Source organism: Cyprinodon tularosa, unplaced genomic scaffold, assembly GCF_016077235.1.
Source record: "Cyprinodon tularosa strain WSP-4 unplaced genomic scaffold, ASM1607723v1 ctg38, whole genome shotgun sequence".
NCBI lineage: Eukaryota > Metazoa > Chordata > Actinopteri > Cyprinodontiformes > Cyprinodontidae > Cyprinodon > Cyprinodon tularosa.
In genome coordinates, this window is record NW_024039096.1 from 1,969,207 (window position 1) to 1,994,984 (window position 25,778).

The 25,778-nt window shown below is 36.8% G+C and overlaps 1 protein-coding gene across 1 annotated transcript; it reads left to right on the forward strand.

The window, feature by feature from the left end:
* The first annotated feature begins 356 nt into the window (after positions 1–356).
* On the forward strand, positions 357–24,344 carry vps25 (vacuolar protein sorting 25 homolog). The gene is made up of 6 exons (XM_038296980.1): positions 357–465; positions 2,078–2,223; positions 13,950–14,003; positions 14,090–14,178; positions 20,492–20,567; positions 23,531–24,344. The coding sequence occupies exons 1-6, from the start codon at positions 374–376 to the stop codon at positions 23,641–23,643; spliced, it is 570 nt and encodes a 189-aa protein (XP_038152908.1). The 5' UTR covers positions 357–373; the 3' UTR covers positions 23,644–24,344.
* The last annotated feature ends 1,434 nt before the right edge of the window (positions 24,345–25,778 follow it).

The window sequence follows — 25,778 nt, forward strand, 5'->3', positions numbered from 1 at the left end:
ACTTATTTTACGTGAACAAAGTCCAGTGGATTGTTTTTATTTTTATTTTTTTTTTGAATAAATGACAATTATTATTAAAAATAATCTCTTGTTACAGATAAATATATTTTTATCGTAGGTTTGCACTGAGTAGACCTATACAACTTAGTGTTAATCAGTGACTCAGTGTTATTCTAATTCTAATACGAAATACTAAAAAAAAGAACTAATATAAAAGAAACAAACATTTAAAAAAATCTTATTAGGTGCTTTAGCAGTATTAATCGAAATGCTTTAAAACAATCTGCTGACTTATGTTTGCTCAACCTCCTCAGCGACTGTAGGAATTGGGTCTATGTTCCTTTCCCCGGAACGGAACTACCTAGGTGGTTGGATGTTCTTCCGGACACTAACAGCTGTGAACACCGCATCCACTGCGATGAGTTTTGAGTGGCCCTGGCAGTATAATTTCCCACCGTTTTTTACGTGAGTCGGATTTATATTAACCACTTCATAAACAGAGCGTCCAAACACATTTGTTTTTATTATTTTCAATATTTTTAGCTTCACTAAGTCGTACTGATTTTTCGGACCTGGCTTCACGTTAGCAAGCTAATTTTGGCTAAGATTGCTAAGGAAGTAATTTCACCCTCACAGTTGTATTTTTTAAAGTAAATCATACAGCCACTCCTGGCATATTTCAGTTGCAGATTTATATTGAGGCCCGTGCAAATAACTTCTTGCATGGAAATAAGTTTTTTTCGCAGGTTTGCTCTGAGTGGAAAATATGTTTTATAGGATCTTTGACCGCTAACATCCCACCATTATGGAGTCATTTAACTCTCATATCGTTACAAATATATAACCAATAAGTAAATAAGTATAAATATATTGCTCTTGTCTTTGGTTTAAGTTTGTTTGAATAGCTATTTTCCTTAAAAATTGAATAACTTGAAATTATATCTAGATCGCTTATTTTTGTATTGTTAAAATAAGTTTGATTATCTATAACTCTTAATTTTAATAAGGAAAACAGAATTTTTTTAAAGATTGGCTAATGTTTTTCCACAGCATTGTATTGGTAGGGATATAATGTACATTTGATCAGGTAGATAAAAGTCTGATCCATAAGTACCTGATAAAGTCCACATTTTCTTCAGGAATATCAATTACAACTCTTATAAACAAACAAGTAAACACAAAAAAACATGTAGCACTTTAATTTATTTACTGTACATTTTTGGATGCACTGATTAGGCCGGGGGGTAAACTCCAGTCCTCAATAGCTGATGTCCTGCATCTTTTAGGTGAATCCTGACTGTTGATGACTTGAGTTTGACACACCTTGATTATTTTTATCTTCTCTTTGCTGATTTCCAGTTAATTAAGTATGAACATAAACACTATTATAAATCAAAGCAAAAAAAAACAACAGCTTTTTTTGTTAATGCATTCACTGATACAAAATGTGTTTTTCTACTCCTCAAAGCTTAACATTAACTGCCAATTGCTGTGAAAGCCAACCAATCTTTCCATCAGTCTCCAACGGATCGATTGGCAAATTAAAGTTGTTTTGCAATTAGGATTTCATATATTTACTTGTTTTGTTTTTTTTAACAAATGTTGTGCAAATGTGTCTTTATGGCTTAAGCAGAATGGCCTAATCAGATTTAAATGAAAAACGGAAGTATATATTGGCCAACCCAAAAAAATTCACTGATCTGTTAAACTTCATTTTTTGAGAGAAAAGTTCAAATCAGACCAAAAAACAAGTGCAGGGCTTTTTAAATGGTTGTCATCTTTTAGTGTAAGTTGCATAAAGAAAAAAATAAATGTAAAATTTCCCAAAAAAAACTGAAAGAAACCCTCCAGATAAATTTTATAGATTTAATCCAGCGATAATTACTTATTAAAATTGTTAAAACCAAAACATCCATTTTATAAAAAATACCACAAATGATCCCCTATATGTAGTGTTTCTAATAACAAACATTTTTAATAGTTTTAATGAAAAAACTTTCCATTAGTTTTGCTTTCAAATGGATTTGCCCTAAAATATGAGTACGTCTTTTTTTGTTTTTTTTTCCCTTGCGGACAGACTTCAGCCCAATGTTGACACGAGACAGAAACAGTTGGCGGCCTGGTGTTCCCTGGTTCTGTCCTACTGCCGCCACCACAAGCTCTACACCGTGGATGTCATGGAAGCACAGGAGAGTCCTGTGTTCAACAACAAGAAGATAGAACGTATCCTGAAAGTACAGCTCCACTCCATCATCTATACGGCGCCAGTCGGTAGTTTAGATTGACTTATTATGACATGAATATCTGGTTTCTGGGCCTTTAAAGGAGCAATAAGTAAGACATTTATTGTAGAATTGAACCAAAATCATCTATTACCTGCGATGGAAGTAACGTTCCCTATAAACAACATCTAAGTCAAGCTTCTTCTTTTTTTAACCTAGAGGTACAGTGCAGAACCACTTTGTTAGTGCATAGCCTGTGTTTACTTCCTTGTTCCCTAAAATGCAGCATTTTAGTATTTTGTGTTTGCAAAAAAAGCAGCAGCTTGCAAACATTGAAACCAGAAAGAAAAGCGGACCAGAAAATAGTCTCAACTAGTGATTTGTCGGGGAACATGGATGCGTTGTTTGTGCATTAGTCAAGCACACAGTCTGCTTATAGCTGTAAGAAATAATCTCCTGATCAATACAGCTGCTGTTTTGCTTCTAACAGAGGCGCTAACCTATTATTATGAGGTAGATCAGTAACTCCCAATGAAATACATTAAAAGAAGAAAAGAAATCGTTTTTTCATTCAGACGTTTTGATATGGAGCCTGAAAAAAACGAACGGTTTCGGCCTGCGGATCATTTCGATCTAATAAATGCAAATATTAGATCTACGTCCTTTTCATCTTTTAGACTCCGAATAGATCTCAAAAAGTCTCTGTTTCAATTATTCCATTTATCGCAGGTGAAATGTCGCATTTGTGCAAGTGAGCTGTCATCTAAATAAGCAACAACAGGAGAAGAAGAGGATTGTAGCGACTTTTAAGCCCTCCTTGTTGTATGAAAAAAAAAGGAAATAGGCTCCTCTATCTGTATGAGACGCTGACCGTTTGTTTAGAGAAGCACACTGAGTTTCAGGTTGTTTAATGCTATCAAGGAAAGACCAGGCAGTTTTTAAAAGTTATAATTAAGGATCACCATCCTCTTAGCATTGAGAGTGAGGAGTTTGGGGAACTGCTTGACCTAGAATACGTTTTGCCTTCCAGAGAGGCTTGTATAACTTGCCTAAAAAAAGAAAAGAGAATCGCCTAAATCCAAGAACTTTGAAAGGTTTTTTTCTTTAGGAAAAAAAAATATCTTACATCAGTCAACAAGCAACATTACATCCACAAACCTTTCACTTTAAATTTTACATTATAACATCGTCACATTATACACTGTGTATTTAAATGATATTTTAAAATTAAATAATTCGCATTGAGTTATAGAATAATAAAACAATACAATAACTATTGAACTTTATTGATCTCATAATGGAGAAATTTACCCCTGCATCTAACCTATCCCCTTGGTACGGAAGAGGATTAGGGCCACTGGGGAAAAAAAAAAAGTTAACTGATTTTTTAATTTTATTGCAGTTTAATATGGGAAAAAAGTCAGAATTCTGACTTTTTTCTCACAATTCTGACAGCTAACAAACATGTTAGCATCAAGCCATAGCCATGTCTGTTTTAGAGACTAGCTCTCTTGTTTTAATGACCTTCTGCTCCATTAATGAGGGGACCCCTTGGGCACGTAAAAAGTTGCAAAACAACTCACATCTTTGTCAGTGAAGCTGAGTGCTCCCACATCTCTTCCTTCATGGTGCCCAAGATCCAAAATTCTGAGAAAAAAGTCAGAATTCTGACTTTTTTTCCCATGTTAAACTGAAATAAAATTTAAAAATCAGTTAACTTTTTTTTTTTCAGTGGCCCTATGCTGCGTTCACACCGGGGGCAGCAAAAGCAGCAAAATCGCGTCTGCTGCTTCATTTTTGCTGCTTGTACCAGTAAGTTCTGACGCGCGGCTGAAGCAACTTTGCTGCTCTGCCTGCGCGGTCCAAAAGTGGCTCTGACGCGCGTTGGGCGGAGCTTCACTATCCTTTCTCTGCCTTGCAGCTATATTTGCTGTGATCAGTGGGAATAAAGTAGTTTTAATATGTTTTTAAGTGAGAAAATACACCTGAAAACTTCATCAGTGCAGTCAGTTCATCCAGATTACAATCCTGCCTCCCAATATTATTTCTGTCGGAGCCGCTCAGACCCCACAGAAGGAATCCATTCATCAGCAGCCTCTGGCGGGTCGCCTCCTCGCGGTTTACCGCGGCGGCTGGTAGGTGTTTTTCATCTAAATAATCCGATCTGCAGGCACCACGATAATAAAAGCGAACATATTCTGCTGGCAGATGTATATATTTTAAGTTAATTATGCGTTAATAAACTGTTTAAGAGGAGTAATCAGAGCGGTCTGTGTCATCAGCGCTGTGTCTCTCTCCCAGCCAGCTCCCAGATCAGCTTCTCTGATTGGTTGACGCGGCGCGTCGAGCAGCAAAAATTAAATTTTTCCATCTCGAGCAGCAACGCGTTTGCGGCGCGTCACGCGCGTCAGATGCCAAAACGCGCCGGACGCGCTGCTTCAGCTGCTCAGACGCGCTGCGCTTGCTGCTCGAAACGTGCCGCGGGACCTTTTGCTGCGCCTTGACGCGCGTCAACCATTGACTTTGCATGTAAACTCGCTGCTTCTGTCGCGCCAGCTGCCCCCGGTGTGAACGCAGCCTCTTCCGTACCTTGGGGAGCAGTGGGCTGCCACTGGGGAGCAGTGTTGGGTTAAGGGTCATGCTCAAAGCCAGAGTGCAGGCTGTAGGGACCAAGCCAGGTATTTGCAACCTTTTCTTAGCACAAGTGCACTGCTCTAACCCACTAGGCCAACACTCCCCTGTCACTCCCACTCCCCTCTGGATATACCAAGAGTCTGGAACCTTTAGAATACAAAGAGCCATTTAGTTCTTAAAAAAAGGTGCTTAAAGTCATAAATATTAGATGACCTTTAAAAAAACACAACTTATTTTTCTTAAATATCCTATATAGGAAAGCTGTTGCAATCTTAAAAAACAGTTTTGTGTGTTTTGTGTGTTTTAGCTTTTAAAATATCGTAAGTGAAAACATAAAAACGCTTCATAAATAGAAAACATGGATTTTCTTCTGTAATATAGTGTTTGATGCTAAGAAAAATAGATCCTAAAACATGTTTTTTTTTTACATTTAATGCCATTCTTTTGTAAAATTCATGTAATTAGGCTATTCTTCAAAAAACTCACAGAGCTTCTAACACTTGTATTTGTTATCATACTATTTTCAGAACTATTATTTGGTTCTTTATCATTTTCAGCCGCTATTGGGAGCCATGATCGATGGTCCAAAGAGCCGCCAACAACTCCAGAGCCACAGTTTGCAGACGCCTGCTATAAACCCCTGAAAGTTTACATACCCTTCCATTAAAGACAGAATAAAACAGCAGCGAGTAAAATAAATTAAAGTTGACAAAAGTAATATTAAATAAGAATAATGAAAAAAAAACATAACAAATGTTGAGCAACGCTTTGAGGTTTACTGTTCATTAGTGAAGTCCTTTAATTTGTCTGAGACAGTTTGTGTTTTAGAATTATAAAAAAAAAATCAAAATCAATATTATATTTGACAAAATTATTAAATAATTTATTACAATTTTATTTATTGTTACTTATTCAGTTTTTGATATATGGCTTATATGAATTTATCATTTTCTTGAGGCCTCATCTACCCATCACTAGTCTCATCAATACCTAAGAACCCTTAAAGAATCCTTAAAATCAGCAGTTTGCTGACATTGAATGTGCTTCATTCATCATCTTGAATTTAGCTTTGCTTCGTCCTCTCGAGTTGCCAACCTGTTTAACGCTTTCCAAAGAGGAAGAGCAGAGGGTGAATACCTTATATTGTTAAGGACTCTGCAGCCATGATGGAGGTGCATCAGCAGTCAGCTGTAATAAGTGCTCTCAGAATAGTACTGGCAGTAAGGAGGGAAGTAGGATAGGGACACAAAATGCTACCTAATGCAGGTAGCACAGGGAGCTCCGGATGTTTGTAACCGCCGCTAGGAGCTGCATGACAGGACATATAGGCCACACCCACTTTATTGGGTTTAACATGGATGGAAAGTGTTTATGTCTTTTGTGCTGTACACCATAAAGGTGGACATGTAACATACAGGAAATAGGACCCAAGATACTTCACAGACAGGTCAGTGAAATGCAACGGACTTTAGTAATGAGAGTGTGGGCTAAGTGTGGGGCAGGGAGCGCGCAGACAGCTCTCGGACTGGAAATCCCCTGTAAGTGGGTCTCAGAGTTGGCGGTAGGCTCTGTGAAGGATGGTTTGCAGATGACTGAGACAGATGAGCTCCAGAGGCAGTCTGGTTACAGATTCCAGAGATTGGGTCCAAGAGACAGAACAGAGGGGCAATCTGGAAGAAAGGTCCAGGTCCGATAACTGGCAGGTTCAGAGAAGCAACGGGGTTAGGCAGAATCAGTAGCCCCGTGAGACCATCCTGATCTCGCGAGCTTTCAAGGTTTCACTCGCTAATCAGTCAGGAGACTCTCCGATAAAGAAAATTTGGAGCCGTTCACCAAACGAACGTCCAATCAGCGTTGGCTTTGAGGCGGGTTGAGGTGTGACGCAACGAGAAGCGCGACAGTTCAGTCTAAAGAACATGGCGGCTTCAGCCGATGAAACTAGCGTTAGCGTGGCTATCGAGCAAGTTTTATCGGAATTACAGAGTATTTCTTCACTGAAAGAAGAGCAAAACACTGCTCTGGGTTTTTTTTTAAAGGAAAAGATGTTTTTGCTCTTCTCCCGACTGGTTTCGGCAAGAGTTTGATCTATCATTTTTTTTTTTTTCAATGAACTTTATTTAAATGAAATTAGTATACAACAAACAGTATAATGAACAATACAACATTCAAGCAATACAACCAGGGGTGATTAGATAAGAACATGCAAAGACGTACATATCGAGATTGTCCTTTGAGCCTTTTGATTTGTAGAGTCTGTTATTGATTTGACATATAGACCCATATCTTTAATGAAAAAAGAAAAACAAGGTGTCCTATTAGCAAACTTGCATTTATGAATATAATATTTAGCAAAGAGTATTAGTAAGTTTATTATAAAGAAATGATCAGCAACCTTTCTATGAAATCTATAGAAACAAAATAAAACATTTTCCCAGCATAAAGAAAAATTGTTTAAGATATGGTCAATAATAAACCTGCTAAATTCAGACCAAAACCTTTGTATAACAGGGCAGAGCCAAAAAAGATGTGTCACAGTTTCTGGATGGCCCTCACAGAAAGTGCAATTAGTGTTTATGTCGTGTTTATATTTTATCATATAATGTTTAGCAGGGTAAATTTTATGGAGAATTTTAAATGACACTTCCTTCACCTTGTTTATAATTAAATATTTATGGGGGATCATCCAAACAGTTTTCCAGTGAATATCTGGGATATAACGGCTCCAATAAAATGTTATGGCTGGACGAGAAACAGTAAGTTCTTGGAACAATCTGCGTATTCTCTCATTGCTTTTCCTAAACTCCATTGAAAAACAGCTTTTTCCCATAGATGATTCGGTTAGAGCAGGGATAAAAGGAGGAACAGACAGAGTATAATTAGTGTTTTTAAACAACATTAAGGTGCCCAAAGGTACAGCATTAACCACCATGGAGAATTCCTGGATACTAACTGGAAAATTATATATCGAGCAGAATTCATTGTAATTGATTAATCGTCCTTCTTTATTAATCAGCTGAGCCACCAGTAAAATTCCACTTTGAACCCAGGTTTCAAGATAGAGTGACCTGTTTTTAAATAGAATATCTCTGTTGTTCCAGATGAGGTATTTGTGAGGTGAGAAGTTATGTTTATAAATGAGCGTCCACGCTAAGAACACCTGCTTATGGAAAGATGAGAGTTTTACAGGGAGTTTCTCAACATTGTAATTACAATGTAGAATAAAGTTGAAGCCACCAAAGCATGAGAAAATGTGTTGTGGTATAATGTTCCACATAGAGGTTGGATTCTTAAGGAAGTGTTTGGCCCATTTAATTTTAAATGTGTTATTTAGGGTAGAGAAATCCAGAAAGTTAAGTCCACCTGATTCATAATTATTCATAATAACACTTTTTTTGATATAGTGAGTACGATTTTTCCATATAAAATTAAGAAGCATACGATCAATATCTTTACAGATTTTGTTGTCTAAATGTAAGGCGAGAGCAGCATAAGTCAGTCGGGATAATCCTTCAGCTTTAGAAATCAAAATTCTTCCTCTAAGAGATAAATCCCTCTGAAGCCACTGGTTCAGTTTATTTTTGGTTTTCTGTATAATTGGTATGAAATTAGAGGAGCATCTTAACTTCTGGTCTTTAGAGATTAAGATTCCTAAATAAGAAACTTCTTGTTTAATAGGAATATTGCAAATATCAATAGCATGACAATCCTTAATCGGTAGCAATTCACATTTTTTTAAATTTAAAAATAAGCCAGAGGCTTTGGAAAAAGTATTAATCACCTCTAAGGCCAGATGGATCTGGTTTGCATTCCTTAAAAATAGTGTGGTATCATCTGCCAGCTGGCTGATTATGAGTACTTTGTTAGGTAAGCTGATTCCTTGTACGGCACTATTGGAGATATGAGTTGTAAGGATTTGAGAGCAAAGTAAGAATAAATAAGGTGAAACGGGACATCCTTGACGAATGCCACGTTTTAGGTCAAATCTTGGGGTGGTGCCGTTTGGCAATTTAATAACACTATTGGAGTTGGAGTATAATGTTCTGACTGCATTACAAAAAAAGGGGCCAAAACCAAATTTTATTAAAGATTGAAAAATGAATTGATGTTCTATTGTGTCAAAGGCCTTATAGAAATCAAGGAAAAGAATAAAACTTTCATCAGGCACTAGATATGAATAATCAAGTAAGTCTAGAACAAGTCTAATATTGTTAGAGATGTGTCTGTTCCTCATAAAGCCTGATTGTGTCTCATCAATAACTGTGTCCAAAACCTCTTTAAGTCTGTAAGCAAGTATTGAAGCCATAATTTTATAATCATTATTGAGTAGACTTATAGGTCTCCAATTATCAATAAATAGAGGGTCTTTGTTTGGTTTTGGAATGAGTGTTATTAGGCCTTGAGTCAGGGTAGGAGGGAGAGTGTTGTTCTCTATACTTTCTAGAAATACCTGTAAGAGAAATGGAGCTATATGCTTAGAGAATGATTGATAAAACTCAGCAGATAAACCATCTGTGCCGGGGGATTTATTGGCCTTGAGTGCATTAATGCACTTAGAAATTTCCTCCACGGTAAAAGGGCTGTCACAGTAGTTTTTATCTTCTACATCAATAGTTTGTACATTTTTTATTTTGTTAAGGAATGATTCTGATATCTCTTTATTATATTTTGAGCTGTATAAATTAGAGTAAAATTTAGTACAAAAGGTTGCAATTTCTTTAGGATTGTTTGATATAATGTCATTGATATTTAGTTGGAAAATAGAGTTTATTCTTGATCTGTATTTTTCAAGTCTAAAAAAGTAAGCAGAATTTTGTTCTCCTTCTTCCAGCCATCGTTACCTGGATCTGATGAAGGCACCTTCAGCCTTGTGTTTATACAAAGCATCCAGTTTATTCAGATTTTCTATTAAATTTAATTTATCTACCTCTGAAACTTCTTCTTGGCATTTTAGGTAATAGGAGGAGATCTTGCTTATGACTTCTTCCTCTTCAGCTTTCTTTAATTTAGAGATCTGACTTCCGTAATGTCTTAAAAATTTGCTAATTTCAAATTTGAGAAGTTCCCAATTGTTGCAAAAGGACCCTTCCTTGTTAGCCTTATTCCAATAATATAAAATTGATTTATTAATATGAGTTTTAACCACATCATGCTTTAGCAAGGAGTTATTTAGTTTCCAGTAAGCACATTTATACGATATATTATCTGGGGTATAAATCTGGATGCTAATGCGAATAGCTCTATGATCTGTAAGAGGGGTGGCAAGTATGTTAATATCGATATTGTCTTTGTTAATATATTTGGAAATAAGCCAAAAATCTTTCCGGGATTGTCTGGAACCTATTTTATTGCTCCATGTAAAGATTTTGTCATCTGGGAATTTTTCTCTCCATATATCAACAACATTAAATTTCTCCATAAAATTTTTTAAACTGGCACTGAATGAGGACTGCGGCTTAGGGGGCCATCTGTCCATCGTATTGTCTAAGGCAATGTTAAAGTCCCCACCAATTAAAATGATTGAGTTTGGGTATTTGGCAAGCCAAAAAGTAATTCTGTCTTCTAATGATTCAAATAGTTTGTTGTTTTCCGTTATATTATTGTAGCCATATATATTAACAACAATAAAGGTATTGTTAAGGCATTCAATTACTGAGCAAATGTAGTGACCTAGAGTGTCGCAAACAGTATGTAAAACAGATCCAGAAAAATTATTTTTAAGTGTGGCGACACCAGCGGAGCGCTCAGATCCGTGAGATAACCACATATCATTTCCCCACTGGAATTTCCAGAAATTAACATCAGAAGATGTAGAATGACTCTCTTGAAAAAAACAAAAATCTGTTTTAAATTGTTTGGCAAATAAGAATAATGCTTTGCTTGTACCTGTTTGTCTTAACCCCCTGGCATTGAGAGATACAAATGAAACGGACAGAGTTATTTAAGAAGAATAACAGAGAATAAAGAACAAGAACTACACTTTTATGATAAAGTGGAGTTCACAAAGGAAGGGGACCGATAGCTGCACGCTTTAAGTAGTAAATCGGTAAGAGGCCTGACTAAATTTTTATAATACAAGAGAGATAATTGAAAAATAGCACTTTGCTATCTATTTTGGTTTGACTATGGTACTTTAGGATCTTACAACAAGAACAAGGTAAGACTTCATAACTAAATTATATATTGCCTAAAGGAGAATATATAATGTTCAAAAGAAACGGGAAGTGAGAGTATAGTGTAAAACACATTTAAATTGTAAATGAAAAGGTGAAATTATCCTTTCTAAGGATTCGTTGAGAGTGAAGGAGGGAAGACTTCTGATCTGTTCATAAATCCACGACCTCCAACGAAGTACGCTGGTTTACCTTCCTTGCGGGCTTTGTCTATCAAGGGCCAAAGTTTATTGCGTCGTTCTCTGTCATCCTTGCTCAAGTCCTCAGTGAATCTCAGTTGGTTGTTCTTCAGGTACGAAGATGTCTTGGCTGCTTTCCATATTGCATCCCTGAGGACTCTGGAGGAGAACTGAATGATGATCCCTCTAGGTTTGGTGTTACCTGTACGTTTGGCTCCAAGACGGTGAACAGTGTCGATGGCATCAGGCAGCTTGTGTTTATGTTCTGGTAGAACTGACTGGCAGATTTCTATCACTTTTCTTCGTATGTCTTCTTTCTCAGTTTCTTCAGCTCCTTGTAGTTTGAGATTCCACCTCCTGGAATATCTTTCCAACTCATCAAGCCTCTGCTGGTAGTTATCCACACGACCTTCTTCTCTTGTAACTCTTTTTTCCAGATCATTCACTTTCATCTTCACATCATTCATTTCAGCGCATACAAAGTCAATAGTCTTTTTGAGACCCTCAATCTTTAGCGTGTTCTCCTGCACCATGCTCTCTAGATTGTCAGAACGGACGTTTATCAGCGCAGACAGACTGGATATGATCTCATTTGTAGCAGAAGGCTCCGTGTTGCTGCAATCATACATAACCTTCTTCGGTGCTGGCGATTTCAGAGGTGTAACAGGTAGGGCAGGAAAGTCGGTAATTTCTTCCTCATTCAAAGTCAAAGTTCAGGGGGCAGCTGCGTAGTTGTGGCAGTTATCAAATAATGCGTTACCGGTTGAAGCGCTAGCCACATTAGCTTCGCTAGCCGTCTCAGACGCAGGCTTGGACTTGGATGTTTCTAGACCTCTTTTCGCTCCTTTCTGGTTCGGCATTTTTTTGTAAATAATATGTATTATGTTGTCTATGTTGTCTTGTAGAGAATCAATAGTGCTATTGTTTATATAGTCAGGGCTTTACCGCGTTTTATGAATTTTATGTGCAGATCTCGGTAGGGAGCGTCTCCTCACTCCGCCATCTTGAAGCGGTCTCCGAGTTTGATCTATCAATTGGCTCCTCTTCGTTGTCGCTCTGTTACGTCATATGCTTCGTTAATCTGATTGGTTTATTTGGCCCGTCTATCACCAACATAGGCCAATCAGCTAACCAGTATTTTCGCCCCTTCCCAAAATTACTTCTACGGAAGGTTTCCAGATGGATATGCGGAGCAAATCCATCTGGCGTAGTCAGGTTACAGAATCAGAAACTCACAGACAGAGAGGGGGTCAGGCTAACAGGCAGGTAATCCTGGGCTGAACTGATGTAGGGGTCCAGAGGCAGATCAGGTTTGGTTTCCAGGCAGGCAGACAGAATCAAATAAGGGAGGCTCGGTGAAAAAAAAGACAGAATCAGGTCAGGTAACAGGTTGGCTGGCAAAAAAAGGTTTGAAACACTGGAAAGTACTCAGTGGCTAGTCTGAGACTATCTGGGTTATAAATGGAGTACATATGGAGGCAGAACCACTTAGTGTTAATAGCAGGCAGGGTGCAGTGAGCAGGTGTGCCGAGTTGTAGACTAAGCCAGCACCAGTGCCGAGATCGTCACAGGCAAGGCCTCTATGGGCTTATAAGACACACAAGCATATTCAAAGATGTAGACGGAGAACAAAATCCTTTAAACATGAAGTGTCCTCCATTGAAACATACTAAATTGACTGAAACACACGATGCTTCGTTACTTAATACTGTAGTTAATGTTCATCGCTCATATAAAAGAACTCTGGATAAACAGTTAATTTCTAATAATCCTATTCAAAGGACAATACTTATTTTTTTCATTTTCCTTTAAATTAACAGGGAACATTTTACAGTATTCTATGTGACACAAGTTATTGTACACAATATATTGAGATGAAGCCTGTATGTTTGGTTTGTTGTTCCAGTTTGAGCCACTAGGTGTCAGTATTACTTATAGCTCCTTTAATGTTTTAATTTGAACTCTTTGCGTTGTTGTATTTAAATATGACAGTTATTAATTTATCACTGATTTTCTTTAATCAGTAGAGGTTAAACATGAACATAGTCTGGTATATACAAAAAAAAACCATCAAAACCATTCATATTGGAATAGCCTAGCAAGTTAAAGAGGAACCACATGTTTCCCTTGTTATACACTATAACGCAGCGTAATCCTGGTTGGATATTTGAACATATTTCGTACCGTTAACTTTGGTTTGCAAAGGTGTTTTAATGTATCTTTTGGGTTGAAATTTTGTTATATTCTCATAACAAATATTTTTATTTAAAAAAAAAAAATTATTCAGCTTGGTGTTCATACAGTAGAATGATCGCCCTTCAACATTGATCAGGTTTGGATAAAACAGTTTGATTGTGGAATGACTGACTGAGAAATGTGCAGACTGTGCTTAAAGGTCAACCCTTGATATAGAAATGTTAATCTATGAGCTGCATCTCTAAGAGTTAAATATTCAGCCAGGGGCCTCTTGATTTGAAAAAAAAAAATACTTTTGTTCCCTGCAGATCACTAAGAGATTTTAATGACATAAAAATAGTTTCAATAATTTTTGTGAGCGTTTTTGCTTCAGCTTAAATTGTGAATGAAAAGCATTTTGTCCTTAGATTGTTCTGGATTTTTAAGACGGGTCTGGTTGACGCTTTATATCGCAGCTTTACTCCACTAGATGAATTTCTCCTTTCTCAATCTTTATTCTTTTATTTATTTCTAAATGTGAGTTGAAATTAACCTTAATTCAAGTCCAGGAAAACTTTCTGTGGAAGCCATTCAAGTTGTGTTCGAGGAGTTGAGGAAAAAAGGTAAATATTTTTGTGTCTTTATGTCTCTGATGTTTGTCTCACACTCATCTCCAGCTGTGATAAACTTACTTGGTGTCTGACTTCAGGCAACCTGGATTGGTTGGACAAAAATAAGTCGCGGTGTTTGGTCATGTGGAGACGACCAGAGGAATGGGGGAAGTTGATATACCAGTGGGTGAGTTACAGACTGTACTTTGTTGTCACGGCTGATAATGTGAGAGGATCTGTTATTTATAGAGCTGAGAGATTAATGTTTCTCCAATCACATGTTCTTTGGCATTATTTCTCTTTCATTATGTCATTGAAACCTCTGGGATAATCAAACTCTACACCAACCTGATCCTAAATCCATTATTCTTATCCGTGGGTTTAGAAATATTGACAAAACTGATATACAGTCAATTGTTTTGTGTTGTGATCTGATTTTATGATTTCTTTGCTGTGTCGTTTCTAAGCTTAATAATTTGAACTTTGGGTGCTTTTTTAATATTAATTCTCAGTCCAGTGGCTGCAGTCTGTACTCTGTAGGTCAGTAAAAGAGAAACTTCAGCTGCTTATGAACAACAACCTTAACTCATCGGTCTGCCAGGCTTCTGTTAAGCCTTAAAATATTCTGTGAAAGGAAGGAAAAGAAATTAAGCATGAATAGTAATTATGTTCCAGATTTTTCTTTCAAGACAAAAGTCAAATCAATTCAAAGGAATGCTCGGGTTTATACTTTGCTTATTGCAGAAAATAAAATGTTTTTTAACCTTTCATTTTCCTGAAACACACCCTGATTTCAAGCATTTATATGCATGTATATATAATATGCTGACTAATCTATATATAGATTAGTCAGCATATTATATATACATGCAGAAATTGAGGTTAATCTCTTAAGATTTACTTATGTATATATATATATTAGTGCTGTCAAAATTATCGCGTTAACGCGAGGCCATTTTAATGGCGATAATTTTTTTAATGTGAGATTAACGCTATGTGGTTTTATGGTACAATTTTCCAAGTACATCCCGCTGCAGCCTGCGGGAAGGCGGGGCTATTTTCCCCCAGTCTATGCATTTTCCATAGGCTTCGAGAGCGGAGAGCTCCTCAAGGAAAAAAGACGCTCATACACTGGGTAGCGCTAGTGCCTTTTCTTTAAGCCCCACCCCCAACAAACAAGTTGAGTGTCTGGTAACTAGTAGCAACCTGAAATACGCTGAGAAAACAGATTACTGAGGTGAAATGGAATCTGCTACGGCACTCTTGCTGTCTGTGTACGCCACAGGTCGGTATCGTGTGTGTGTGTGTGGGTGGGTGTGTGTGTGTGTGTGTGTTCTCTTTTTTGTTAAGAGGCTGAAAAGTAACTTTCTAGAGCATAGACTACCTCCATCTAGTGATGTCGGTCTATTGATTTTGATGTATTGATTGAAAACTGTTCATTATTACCTTGGTTAATTAACATCTAATGTTAACTCTACTACATTTTACAGCAGTAGGGTAAAACGTTTTCTTTGTTCAAAAGACTGTATTAACTGTAAAGACTGTCTTTTACATCAGCCTGTTTTCAGGGCCTTTTTTTTTTGCCTACATATTTGTTATTTTTTGCTACATGCCTCCCCATCTTCTTGCCATATGTTTCTATGGCATAAATCAGTGTCTGTGACCTGTTTTCATTTTAAAAAAAGAACATTGGCACAAACCTAGCCTGTATGTATTTTTTGTATGTCATCGAGAGTATTTAAATGATTTTCAATCAGAAAAAAAATTTGCGATTAAAATGCGATTAATCGCGAGTTAACTTAGGCATTGATGCGATTAATCGCGATTAAAAAAATTTAATTGATTGACAGCACTAATATATATATATATATATATATATACACTTATAATGTATAGTAAAAAGAAATACTTTTAGTAAAAAAAAGCTGAAATATAGAAAAAGGAACCAATGGTGCTGAAGTATTGTGAATCTTAAATTAATTGTAAATTTCCAAGACATGGAAAACAAAAAAATGCAATAAAATTACACATACATGTAATTATATACAGTATATCCAATTAGTATCTTGAATCTTAAATGGAAAATGCTTAATTTTTTTTTCTTTGGTTGTGGTTATTGCTGTAAGTAGGTTAACGTAGGTTATTTTTTTAAGAAAATAGCAGCTTTTTAGAGTCTGTGTTCCTTAATTAGTTTGATTCTGTTAATTAGCAAATTATTTGATGATTGTGATATAACTAATTAATCCATTTAATCATTTCAGCTCTATATGGAGCCTTGATATTTATAGTTTAGAATTAACTAAAAACATAATCGGTTCTTGGATAAATTATCCCTGTTTTTTTTTTAATCCAATAATAGGTAAATCTCTGAAGGTAAGAGCTTTTTTTAATGCCTGCAAAAAAGATTCCTCTGAGAGGGAGATGTTAAAAAGCAGCAAAAATCCAAAGAAATTAAATTAATAAAGGCTTTTCAGCATCAGGGGGACAGAGCAATGGGATTATCCGTTCTCTATCATAATCCTATTAAGTTTTTCTAAATAAAAGTAAAACAAACAGAAACAGATTCCTGTTTATTGTTTTAAAGTTCTGCTGCTGAAAACTACATTATTTGTTAATTTAAAGCATCCTCTCTATGCTGTCGGTCTGAAGTTAAGCAATTATTTCCAGAACAAAAACTCAAGATGGAACGAAAATCGAATTATTCTCGAATTTTATGTAATCTAGGATAGAATAAAATAGAAAATCCCTTTATTGTCCCATAATGGGGAAAATTCTGGTGTTTACAGCACGGAAAGGATTATAAAAAAATGGTCACCTTAGAAAAATGCATAAGAATAACATAATGGTGAGCACTGAATTTAAAAAAAAAATACTGTACTGTAAAGTGCACAGTTTTAACAATATAAAAACTATGCACCTGGAGAATAAATAACTCCATAACAGTAATGGATATTGGAAAATATCAAAGATCTGCAAAATGACCACAGCATATAATCTGATAGTGAATTTTAAATGACAAAGCTGCTGTTCTGTTCTATCAGCTCAGAGGATTCTTTGGGGTAAACTAAGGTTTACCAATTCAATGTCATGATGGTTGTTAGCTTATTGTCGTAGTAAATCTGCACATTATCTCTTTGATAAGGCAGAATCCAAGTGAAATCAGAGCGCACTAAATCCCAGTAAAGATACACGTCCGTAGATAGCATGCCAGTCTCCTCTCTTGTCTTTTAAGCGTGAGAAACCACACTGTTTGTCTTTCTGCGGTAAAACCTTAAATATCAGAGATACGTTTAATCTCAGCAGAGGGAACTGCTTATCTAAAGCAGTCAGACTGAAACATTGGCTTATGCACTTGTTGACCTTAAGGGCCAAGTAAAAAGACTGAAGTTTTAAGTTAGATGAATATTTTGATGAGAATTTGCCATTAGATATAAAATAATGATTTAAAATGCTGATATTTTGGTTGCTTTTTGAATGAAGTCTTAGTTTAACTCTGAAAGATTGTTATTAGAATAATTTTACTTCGTCTCCTCCTTCTTGGCCTTTCAACTTAGGCTGTAATGTTCCTTGTAAAATGTGTGCTAACATTTTAAGTAATAAATATTACAAACACTTTTTTATTTTTTTATTTTTTAGCTTTTTCAAAAAAAAAAAAATCTGGCTTAAAAAGTAAAACCAGCTCAACTATAGATCTCAACATAATGGCTAATCATTTTAAATATTTTACAGATCTATATGAGTATTCACATCTTTTTTTTCTTTTTTTTTTCCATTGGTTTCGACTAAGATGTTGTACTTCGAGGTATTCCAGCTCTGGCAGCTGTCTGGTCTAGTTAAACTTAATGAAATATTTTGACATATTTTTTAATTGAATATTTGGCATAAAAACTTATCAAAACACCACCAGAGCTACAGTGGCCAAAGGTGTTGGCAGCATCATGCTATGGGGTTACTTATCTTATGACTAAACTGGAGTTTTAGCTCATTTTGTGCATGCACATCTAGATATTCATCCGGGTCGCCCTCAATTTTATTTTGTTAAAAAGACCTAAATGACGTTCTCCCTCGCCAAAAATAGTAAGCGTACTGAAATATGAATTAAAGGTTAATAATGTATTTCCTGAGAAAATAAATGCCTTAAAACCCTTTTTTTTATCAGTCATCTCTGCCTGATCTGCACTGGTGATGGTTTATAATTTAATAGTTTATAATTTAATTAATAATCCCTCAACCCACATCATATCATATGCTTTTTCTATATCAAAAAATACTGCCACTACACTTTCTTTACTACTTCCGGGAGCTAACCTTTTCAGCTTTGGATTTAAACATAAATCTGTCAACAGTAGGTGATAAGGTTGCTTAAGGACCCAGATGCAGAGCCGAGTGAAGCTGAGATGAGTTCTGACTGATTTAATTAAAGAACACAGGAAACAGAGATACAAATCCAGAAATCTAACAAAAAAAATAAAGAAAACCAGAACTATGGAGACATCTGGGGAAACAAAACACGAGGAGCCAGGGAGAGACGAGGTAGGTGGACAACAGCATGGGAGGACAGCAAAGACAAGGAACTGACAAGAGAGAGACAAAGGCAGGGCTAACGAGCTGACAAGGAGCAGGTGTGAGAGGAGACAACGAGGGAGCCGAGGGGAAAGGAACACACACACACACACACACACAAGAGGGCAACAGAGGACAACAGAAAAACATGAGAACTAACATAAATCTAGAAATTACAACAAAACTGGAATTAAACCAATAAAACTAGAAAACAAGGAGCAAAGTAAAGAACAACAGAACCAAGACCATGACAAAATCTAGTCTTTTTCGGGTTTTATGTTTTCCTTTCGTGTTAACCTTACAGTATATATTGCATAATCTAAAGGGAAAAAAACAACTAAAATGCGGATAAACGTGGTAAACATGTTGTGCCAGGCGGCTCTGAGCATGGTCTGATGATGACGTCAGAGAAGAAAATGTAAAAAGCATAAAAATTGTCTCACAAAAGTAATAAAACTTTTTTTTTAAAGTGTAATAGCATTTTTTAGTGTGTTAATGATAGAAATACGTAATTTTAGTACCATAATTACATTATTTATGGACACCTGGATGTACATCTGTCCGCGCATGTGCAGGATGGATCGTGCTTCCAGGACGGATCGGGTAGTGACAACCAGTTCCACAATGGCGTCCTGTATATTTTTAGTTCTTGTCCAGTTTAAACGGCGTGTTAAAATAAAAAATTGTTGTTTCATGGTCTCATTATTTGCACATCAAAAATCCCTGACCTGTTAATCCGAATGTTCCCCCTCAGCTCTTTTATTATCCATGCTACCAGCTCTCATTCCCCAAGATAGAGTAGACCAGTTACCAAAATGTAAAACTTAAACTTTCCTTTTATGCTCTTCTATTGCACATAAACAACAAATCAACAACATTGCTCTGCACCGCCTCAGGCTGCATAATTGTCTGTTTTTCCATCAACACTGTGTGCTGTACGCTTAATTACTAATGAAACACATTTAAAGAGTCCAGCTGTAGGACAGCAGCTATTATGATCCATACAGGCTGAGATGGTACGTCACTCATGATGCGGGTGTATAGATAATATAAACAGCAGTTGGACTATTGTACATTTTGTTCCGGTTACCAATAATATTGTTGTTGGTGAAGCTGGCAGAGCGACAGTAAAATGTGCTGTTTGTTGTTATAAAGAAGGACTGATTCTTTTTCCCAAATGTTTGATATTTCTATCAGCAGATAAAAGTAATATAAGTCAGTACTTGACTCCGATTATAACATTTTCTGCTTTTTGATGCAGATAGTTGTGTTTTCCCTCCTTCTGTTCATTTTAGCAGTGATGTTTGGTGTGCAGAAACTAAATGTCATGTTTATCTTTAATTTTTATATTGCTGCTAGGACTTAAAAGGCTCTCTTCTTATAAAAATCTTCTTTTAAAATCCCTTGATTATGCTTTCTGAGTTTTAAGATTAAAAAAAAAATCTTATAAGGTTAATTTCCATTAATTAAATTCTTTCATTTATCAATTACTGAAAACTTTGGTAAATATTTTTAGATATTCTGTCCTTATTTAGCCCTGTTTTTTACAGTTCGGCGGTGATTATCGCTCTGGCTGTAGATTTCAAATGAGTTTAGCATTTGTTTCCATTTTCTTACAGAAGATAAAAACACATCAGCTTTATGTTCTATGCTCACTTTTCTTTCTCGTTTTGAAGCAACACTAGGTCACATTTACAGCCTCGGAGAAACAGGAAGTCATGCTGCAGCTCATCTGCTTCTTTACTCTCCTTTTGAACGTTTTATTGTCACATATTTTACTACAAATTTTCTGAGTCAAAAATAATGTGGATTTTCCACAAAATCTCTTTCAACAGATGGAGAAAAGCCAAATAGGTCTGATTTAGTGCAGACATCTTTAAAAGAAGGTATTATTTATTTATTATTTAATCTTTTTCTTCTTTACTTTGTTTCCACAGGTGTCTAAAAATGGCATGAACAACTCGGTGTTTACACTCTATGAGCTCTCCAACGGTGATGACACAGATGGTGAAGGTACGCCATCGTTCACTGCTCCGTTTGGATCGTATTTTGAAGACTAATTTCAAAGAATTGTTTATTTTCTTCCCAAACTTTTTGGGGATATAAAAAAAAAACGTCTCCAAGGGGGATCTCATACCATCCATGTGTGTCAGTTGTTACTCAGGTATTCAACCAAAGGCTTAAAGCTATTCCTGTTTATCCATGTAGTCTGCTGTTTGATTTAATTCCAGCAAAAAAATGGGTTATGAGACGTTTTCTGCTTACATGTGATTTACCAAGAATCAGAACTAGAATAAAAGCAAGAAAAACTGGAGAAATGGAAAAAAAATAATAGAATAATAGTTTAGACTGTGGTCCTGTAGTTTCCAGAAACATGTGGATGTCCAAAGATTTTATAATTACCCAACAAATACTGAACCGTCCCGGAAGGAGGGAAATCCACAATAGAAGCTACTAGACAATCTGAATGGTTGAATGGAAGCAGATTAATATAAAGTTAAGTGGAAGGAAAAACTGCACCAACAACAATGGTGATTGGAGTCTTCAGAGTTTATGCAAAGCAGATTGGAGGGTTTCAGGGAAGTTCTGAAGCCATGAACGACTGCAGATGGAGGAAGTACCACCACGGATGAAACCATGGATATCAGCTGAAAGAGTCTGCCCTTAGCTCGGGGGAAAAAGGATTAGACTCTCATTGGGTGGCCTAAAGTCATCTTTCCCAGACGAAATTAAATTGTTGCAATCATTATGAAATCAAGGCCTTGGAGTTTGGAGCAAGAGTGGAAAAGAACGGAATCCAGGTTGTATGAAATCCAGCCTAAACTTCCCACAGTCGGTGATAATAAGCGGAGCGTTGTCATCTGCTGTGTTTTATCAATTCCAAGGTCAGCTCAGTACTTAATGATTCATTCTGTTCAAAAGCTGCATAGATGGAGCTGATTTTTCTGAAATAAGAATTTCTTTTGATTAAATGTTAATGAAAAAAGTTGGTTTATTTCAGTATTTACATGTAAAGCCTAAAACTATATGCATCATATGAATACCAGTGTTAATACCCTGTGCAATAACTCTATAATAATCCTGCCAAATAAGAGACTTCAGCTGTCATGTATGTATATATGTATGTACGTACGTACGTACGTTCGTTTACTGTAAGTACCCCCAAAAGGTGCTCTTTTTGGCACCTTGCTATTTCTTTCTATTGAGTATAATGAGTAAATTTCTCCACTGTGAGATCAATTAAGTCGTTCAATCAATCAGTCTCTATTTATCTAGAAATCTCTCACATCGTATTACTAGCAGGTGGATGTTTTGTTCTGATCAACTTGCTTAAATACACTGCTTACTTCTTACTATTTTAAAACAATATTTTCAATCTGACCCCATCAAAGCTCAGATGCTTTAGAGGATCTTAAAGGAGAACGCCGTTTTTTTTTTTTTTACATTGGCCCCTTCATTTTACCTTATTACAAACTAAACTAAACGCTGCTGCCCGTGTCCTCACTAAGACTAAGAAAGTAGAGCACATCACCCCAGTTCTAAAGTCCTTACACTGGCTCCCTGTATCTCAGAGAATAGGCTTTAAAATACTTCTGTTAGTCTATAAATCTCTGAATGGCTTAGCACCTAAATACATCACAGACTTGCTATCAGTGTATCAACCCTCCAGACCACTCAGGTCTTCTGGCTCCAGCCTGCTCTGCAGACCTAGAACCAGAACTAAACATGGAGAAGCAGCATTTAGTTCCTATGCTCCACTTATCTGGAACAAACTTCCAGAAAACTGTAAAAGTGCGGAAAGCCTGAGTTCCTTTAAATCAAGACTAAAAACACATTTGTTTAGGATTGCCTTGGACTGTTCTAGTTAAACAGTTCAACAAAAATATGTTTTCTTTAATCCAACAGTTTTAATATTCTTTTTTTGTTTCTGCATTTTTTATTTTATTTTATTTGTTTTTTATTTTTTCCTACTTGCTTTGATTCTGTTTTATCTTCCTGTATTTTAATCATGTAAAGCACTTTGTACTGAATTGTGCTATACAAATAAATTTGCCTTGCCTTGCCTTGCCTTGCCTAAACTGTTCATAATTTATTCTTTTATGGTACGCCAGTTTTCGTAACATGTAGGCGAATCACTGTCTCCCAGACACCCGCGGTTATGTTTTTTATATTTATATCTTTTAAAAACAAAGCAGCGCGTTTATGACATCATCTGCATGCGCCGGCTACCATTCATTCTTCCTGTCCGCTGAACTGCTGCTAGTTTTACTCACATGCCTGGAAGATGTCTAGTGCTACTACCACAGATGATCTCTCTCTCGAAATGGAATTAGGATTCAGATTAGCTAGCCGAATGAATAGAAGAGGTAGAGCGTAGCCGCCTGTGGCCCAGGCTGCCTGTCACAACTCCAGTCCGGCGTACAGATGACGTCATACACAAGCAGCTTTGTTAAAAAAAAAAATAGATATAAAAGATATAACCGCAGATGTCTGGGGGACAGTGATTGGCCTACATGTTATGAATGCTGGCGTACCATAAAGAATAAATTATGAACAATCTAGTTTGTTCCTTCAACTCGTTGCCCCTAGGAAGACGTTACTTGGATATAACAAAACTGAATATCTTCAGAATGGCTCCAAATGACACAAAACTAATATGGGTGAGTAGAACATGATGTAATAACGTAAAACCAAGGGGCCAATGTACAAAAAAAAGGTGTTCCCCTTTAATTCATTATGCTTTATATGATTAAAGTTGTTTTTATTATAGCTTTTTTTCTTTTTCTCCTGGATCCAAAGTGTTTAAATGGTAAAACATAAAATGCTGATATACAAGATGAATAAATAAAAAATTTAAATACAGGAAGACATTTAAATGATGCATTATTCTTTTCAATTCATTGAACCATCTAAAGCCCTTTATATTGTGCTTGGTTAATGCACCCTCTAATAGGTCATTGTTCTTCTCGTTGCAGAGTTCCATGGTTTAGAGGACTGGATGCTGCAGCGCTCCCTGCAGGCTTTACAGGCGGAAGGAAAAGCAGAGATCATCACCATGGATGATGGAAAAGGCGTCAAGTTTTTCTGAAGCGGTGCTGGAATCAAACTGAACACTCCAGCCGGGAAGCAAGGCGAATCTTTAGGATGTGTCTGTGTGAGGTTGGATGGGTCGCGCCTGGATGCCCTGCCTGGCAGATGCTGGTTCTTTAGCTCTTGTTGTAGTTGCCTTTCGATTCACAGCCTCTCTTTCTGGAAGAGAACCATTGTTGTTTATGGAGGGAAAAAGAGCATCTGAGGTAACACTGTGTTTCTAAAGTTATCACAGGTGACATTTGTTGCCATTTAAACATGCAATGAGTATCAGGGGACTAAACACTATCTTGTCTTGGTATTTTATGGGAAACCGTTCTCCACAAGCTGTAACTCGATTCCTTCATTTAGATTTTAAAAGCAACTAGTTCGATCTCCATTTTCTCTGTCAACAAGTTTACTGCGTATGATTAGCTCTGGACGTCGGCTCGGCTGTTGTTCCTCCCTTCCCAGCTGGACTTCCCAAAGAAATACCACAACATGAGGCTAAAGGGACTTTTTTTTTTTTTTCCTGAATTAATGCTTCCAGAGGAGGAACACTGCAGGCGCGAGGCAATCCTAGCTCGATCGACTTTACTTTGTATACTGATTGCTCTGATTCTGTTGTTGTACTGTAGCTTCTTGTGACGCACTTGTTGTCTTTTCCTCTGTCTTTTTTCATATTCTTCAGGAGAATAAATTAAGAATTTGTTAACATTGCCTCATTCTCTCAGTTTTTCTTTAAATCTGAATCATCTAAAAAGCTCAAGAGATGTGGTGTCTTGCAAAGACGCACAAACTAAAGCTGGGCACAGAAAGGTTCAACCAGAGAAGCAGATGTCTGAAGTTTCGATGGGTTAACAGGTTGACAGGAACATTAAACATTCCCCCATTACTGAAGGAAAGTCAAAAGAAGTCATCTTTGCACTTCACAGTCACCCATCTTGTGCAGAGGTTCCTAAACTTCCATGACCCAAACTATTTCCTGAGCAGCAAACAATTTTAATAATCTATAAAACATCAGTATATCTGTAATAAAAACAGATATACAAAAAATATATATATAAAAAAACGTTCTCTTCTAAGCGATGTTTCTATATCGTTAAACACACAAATATACCTCATTATCATATTTATTATTTGGTTTAATTACTGTAGAGAATATCAAGACCTCCACTTGTTTATCTGTGACCCCAATTGGTGCCTCGACCCCCATTTTGGGAATCAATTATCTAGTTGACACAACAAAACAAGAAAGGAGGTGTTCTGGTTAGATTAAGCCAAACTCATACTGTCTGGCTGCATGAAAAAAGGAGCCTAGGCGGAAGTTTAACTGAAGAAACTCATTGCTCTCCTACATCTACCTGAGACACCGCCAATCAGCTATAAACCTCACCTCCACGAAAGCCAATCGGCATCCAAAGTTCATTTTAAAAGGCCTCCAATCCCCGCTTGTCTGCTCCTGTGCGCCGGCGGCAGATGTGCTGTGTGACTTCATTCAAATGACCGCGTTTCAACCCTCCTCCACCATCGTAGCTAAAGCTTCATCAGGGTGTCATTCCTCCCGGAATCTTACTGAATTCCCTCTCTCATTTCAACCGGTCCGGCAGAAGACCACCATGTTGGGCCTGGTTCTGCCAGAGGTTTCTTCCGTACGGGGAGTTTTTCCTTTCCACTGTCGCTTCATGCTTGCTAATCTTGTATAGGTTCTCTCAACCTGTGTTATCCAAGCTGGGCTTCCATCTTCCAGGTCCCTGAGTGAAGCTCTAGTATCAGCCCAGTCAGTCCACTGGATCTCCCCATTAAGCTCAGCAGACCGTCTCACCAACCAGCAGTCTACAGACTGACCAACTTCATCTATCTCCACTCAACCACCAGTTTCAAGCCGGGAGGGAAACAGCCCTGTTCTTTACTCCTGTTCATGCATATCTATCAAAATTAAGCGCTATGTTTCCTGCCAAGGTCTAAGCGCCAAAGACCAAGTAATTGGTCAATACATTTCTCCTAATTATCTTTTCTCTTTGTGTGATTTTTTCAAATTGAAATGTACAAAACTGTGCACATCATCTTAAACCTACCTTCAATTTGAAAAAAAAAAAAAAAAACATGGCAGTGGCTGTATCATGTTGTGTCAAGCAGATAAAAAAAAAGCTC

Excerpts from the sequence above, each read along its gene's own strand:
- vps25 (XM_038296980.1), top strand. The coding sequence starts at position 374 with ATGTTCTTCCGGACACTAACAGCTGTGAACACCGCATCCACTGCGATG. Across the intron at positions 466-2,077 it reads AATTTCCCACCGTTTTTTAC|ACTTCAGCCCAATGTTGACA; the intron begins GTGAGTCGGATT and ends CCTTGCGGACAG. Across the intron at positions 20,568-23,530 it reads TGATGACACAGATGGTGAAG|AGTTCCATGGTTTAGAGGAC; the intron begins GTACGCCATCGT and ends TTCTCGTTGCAG.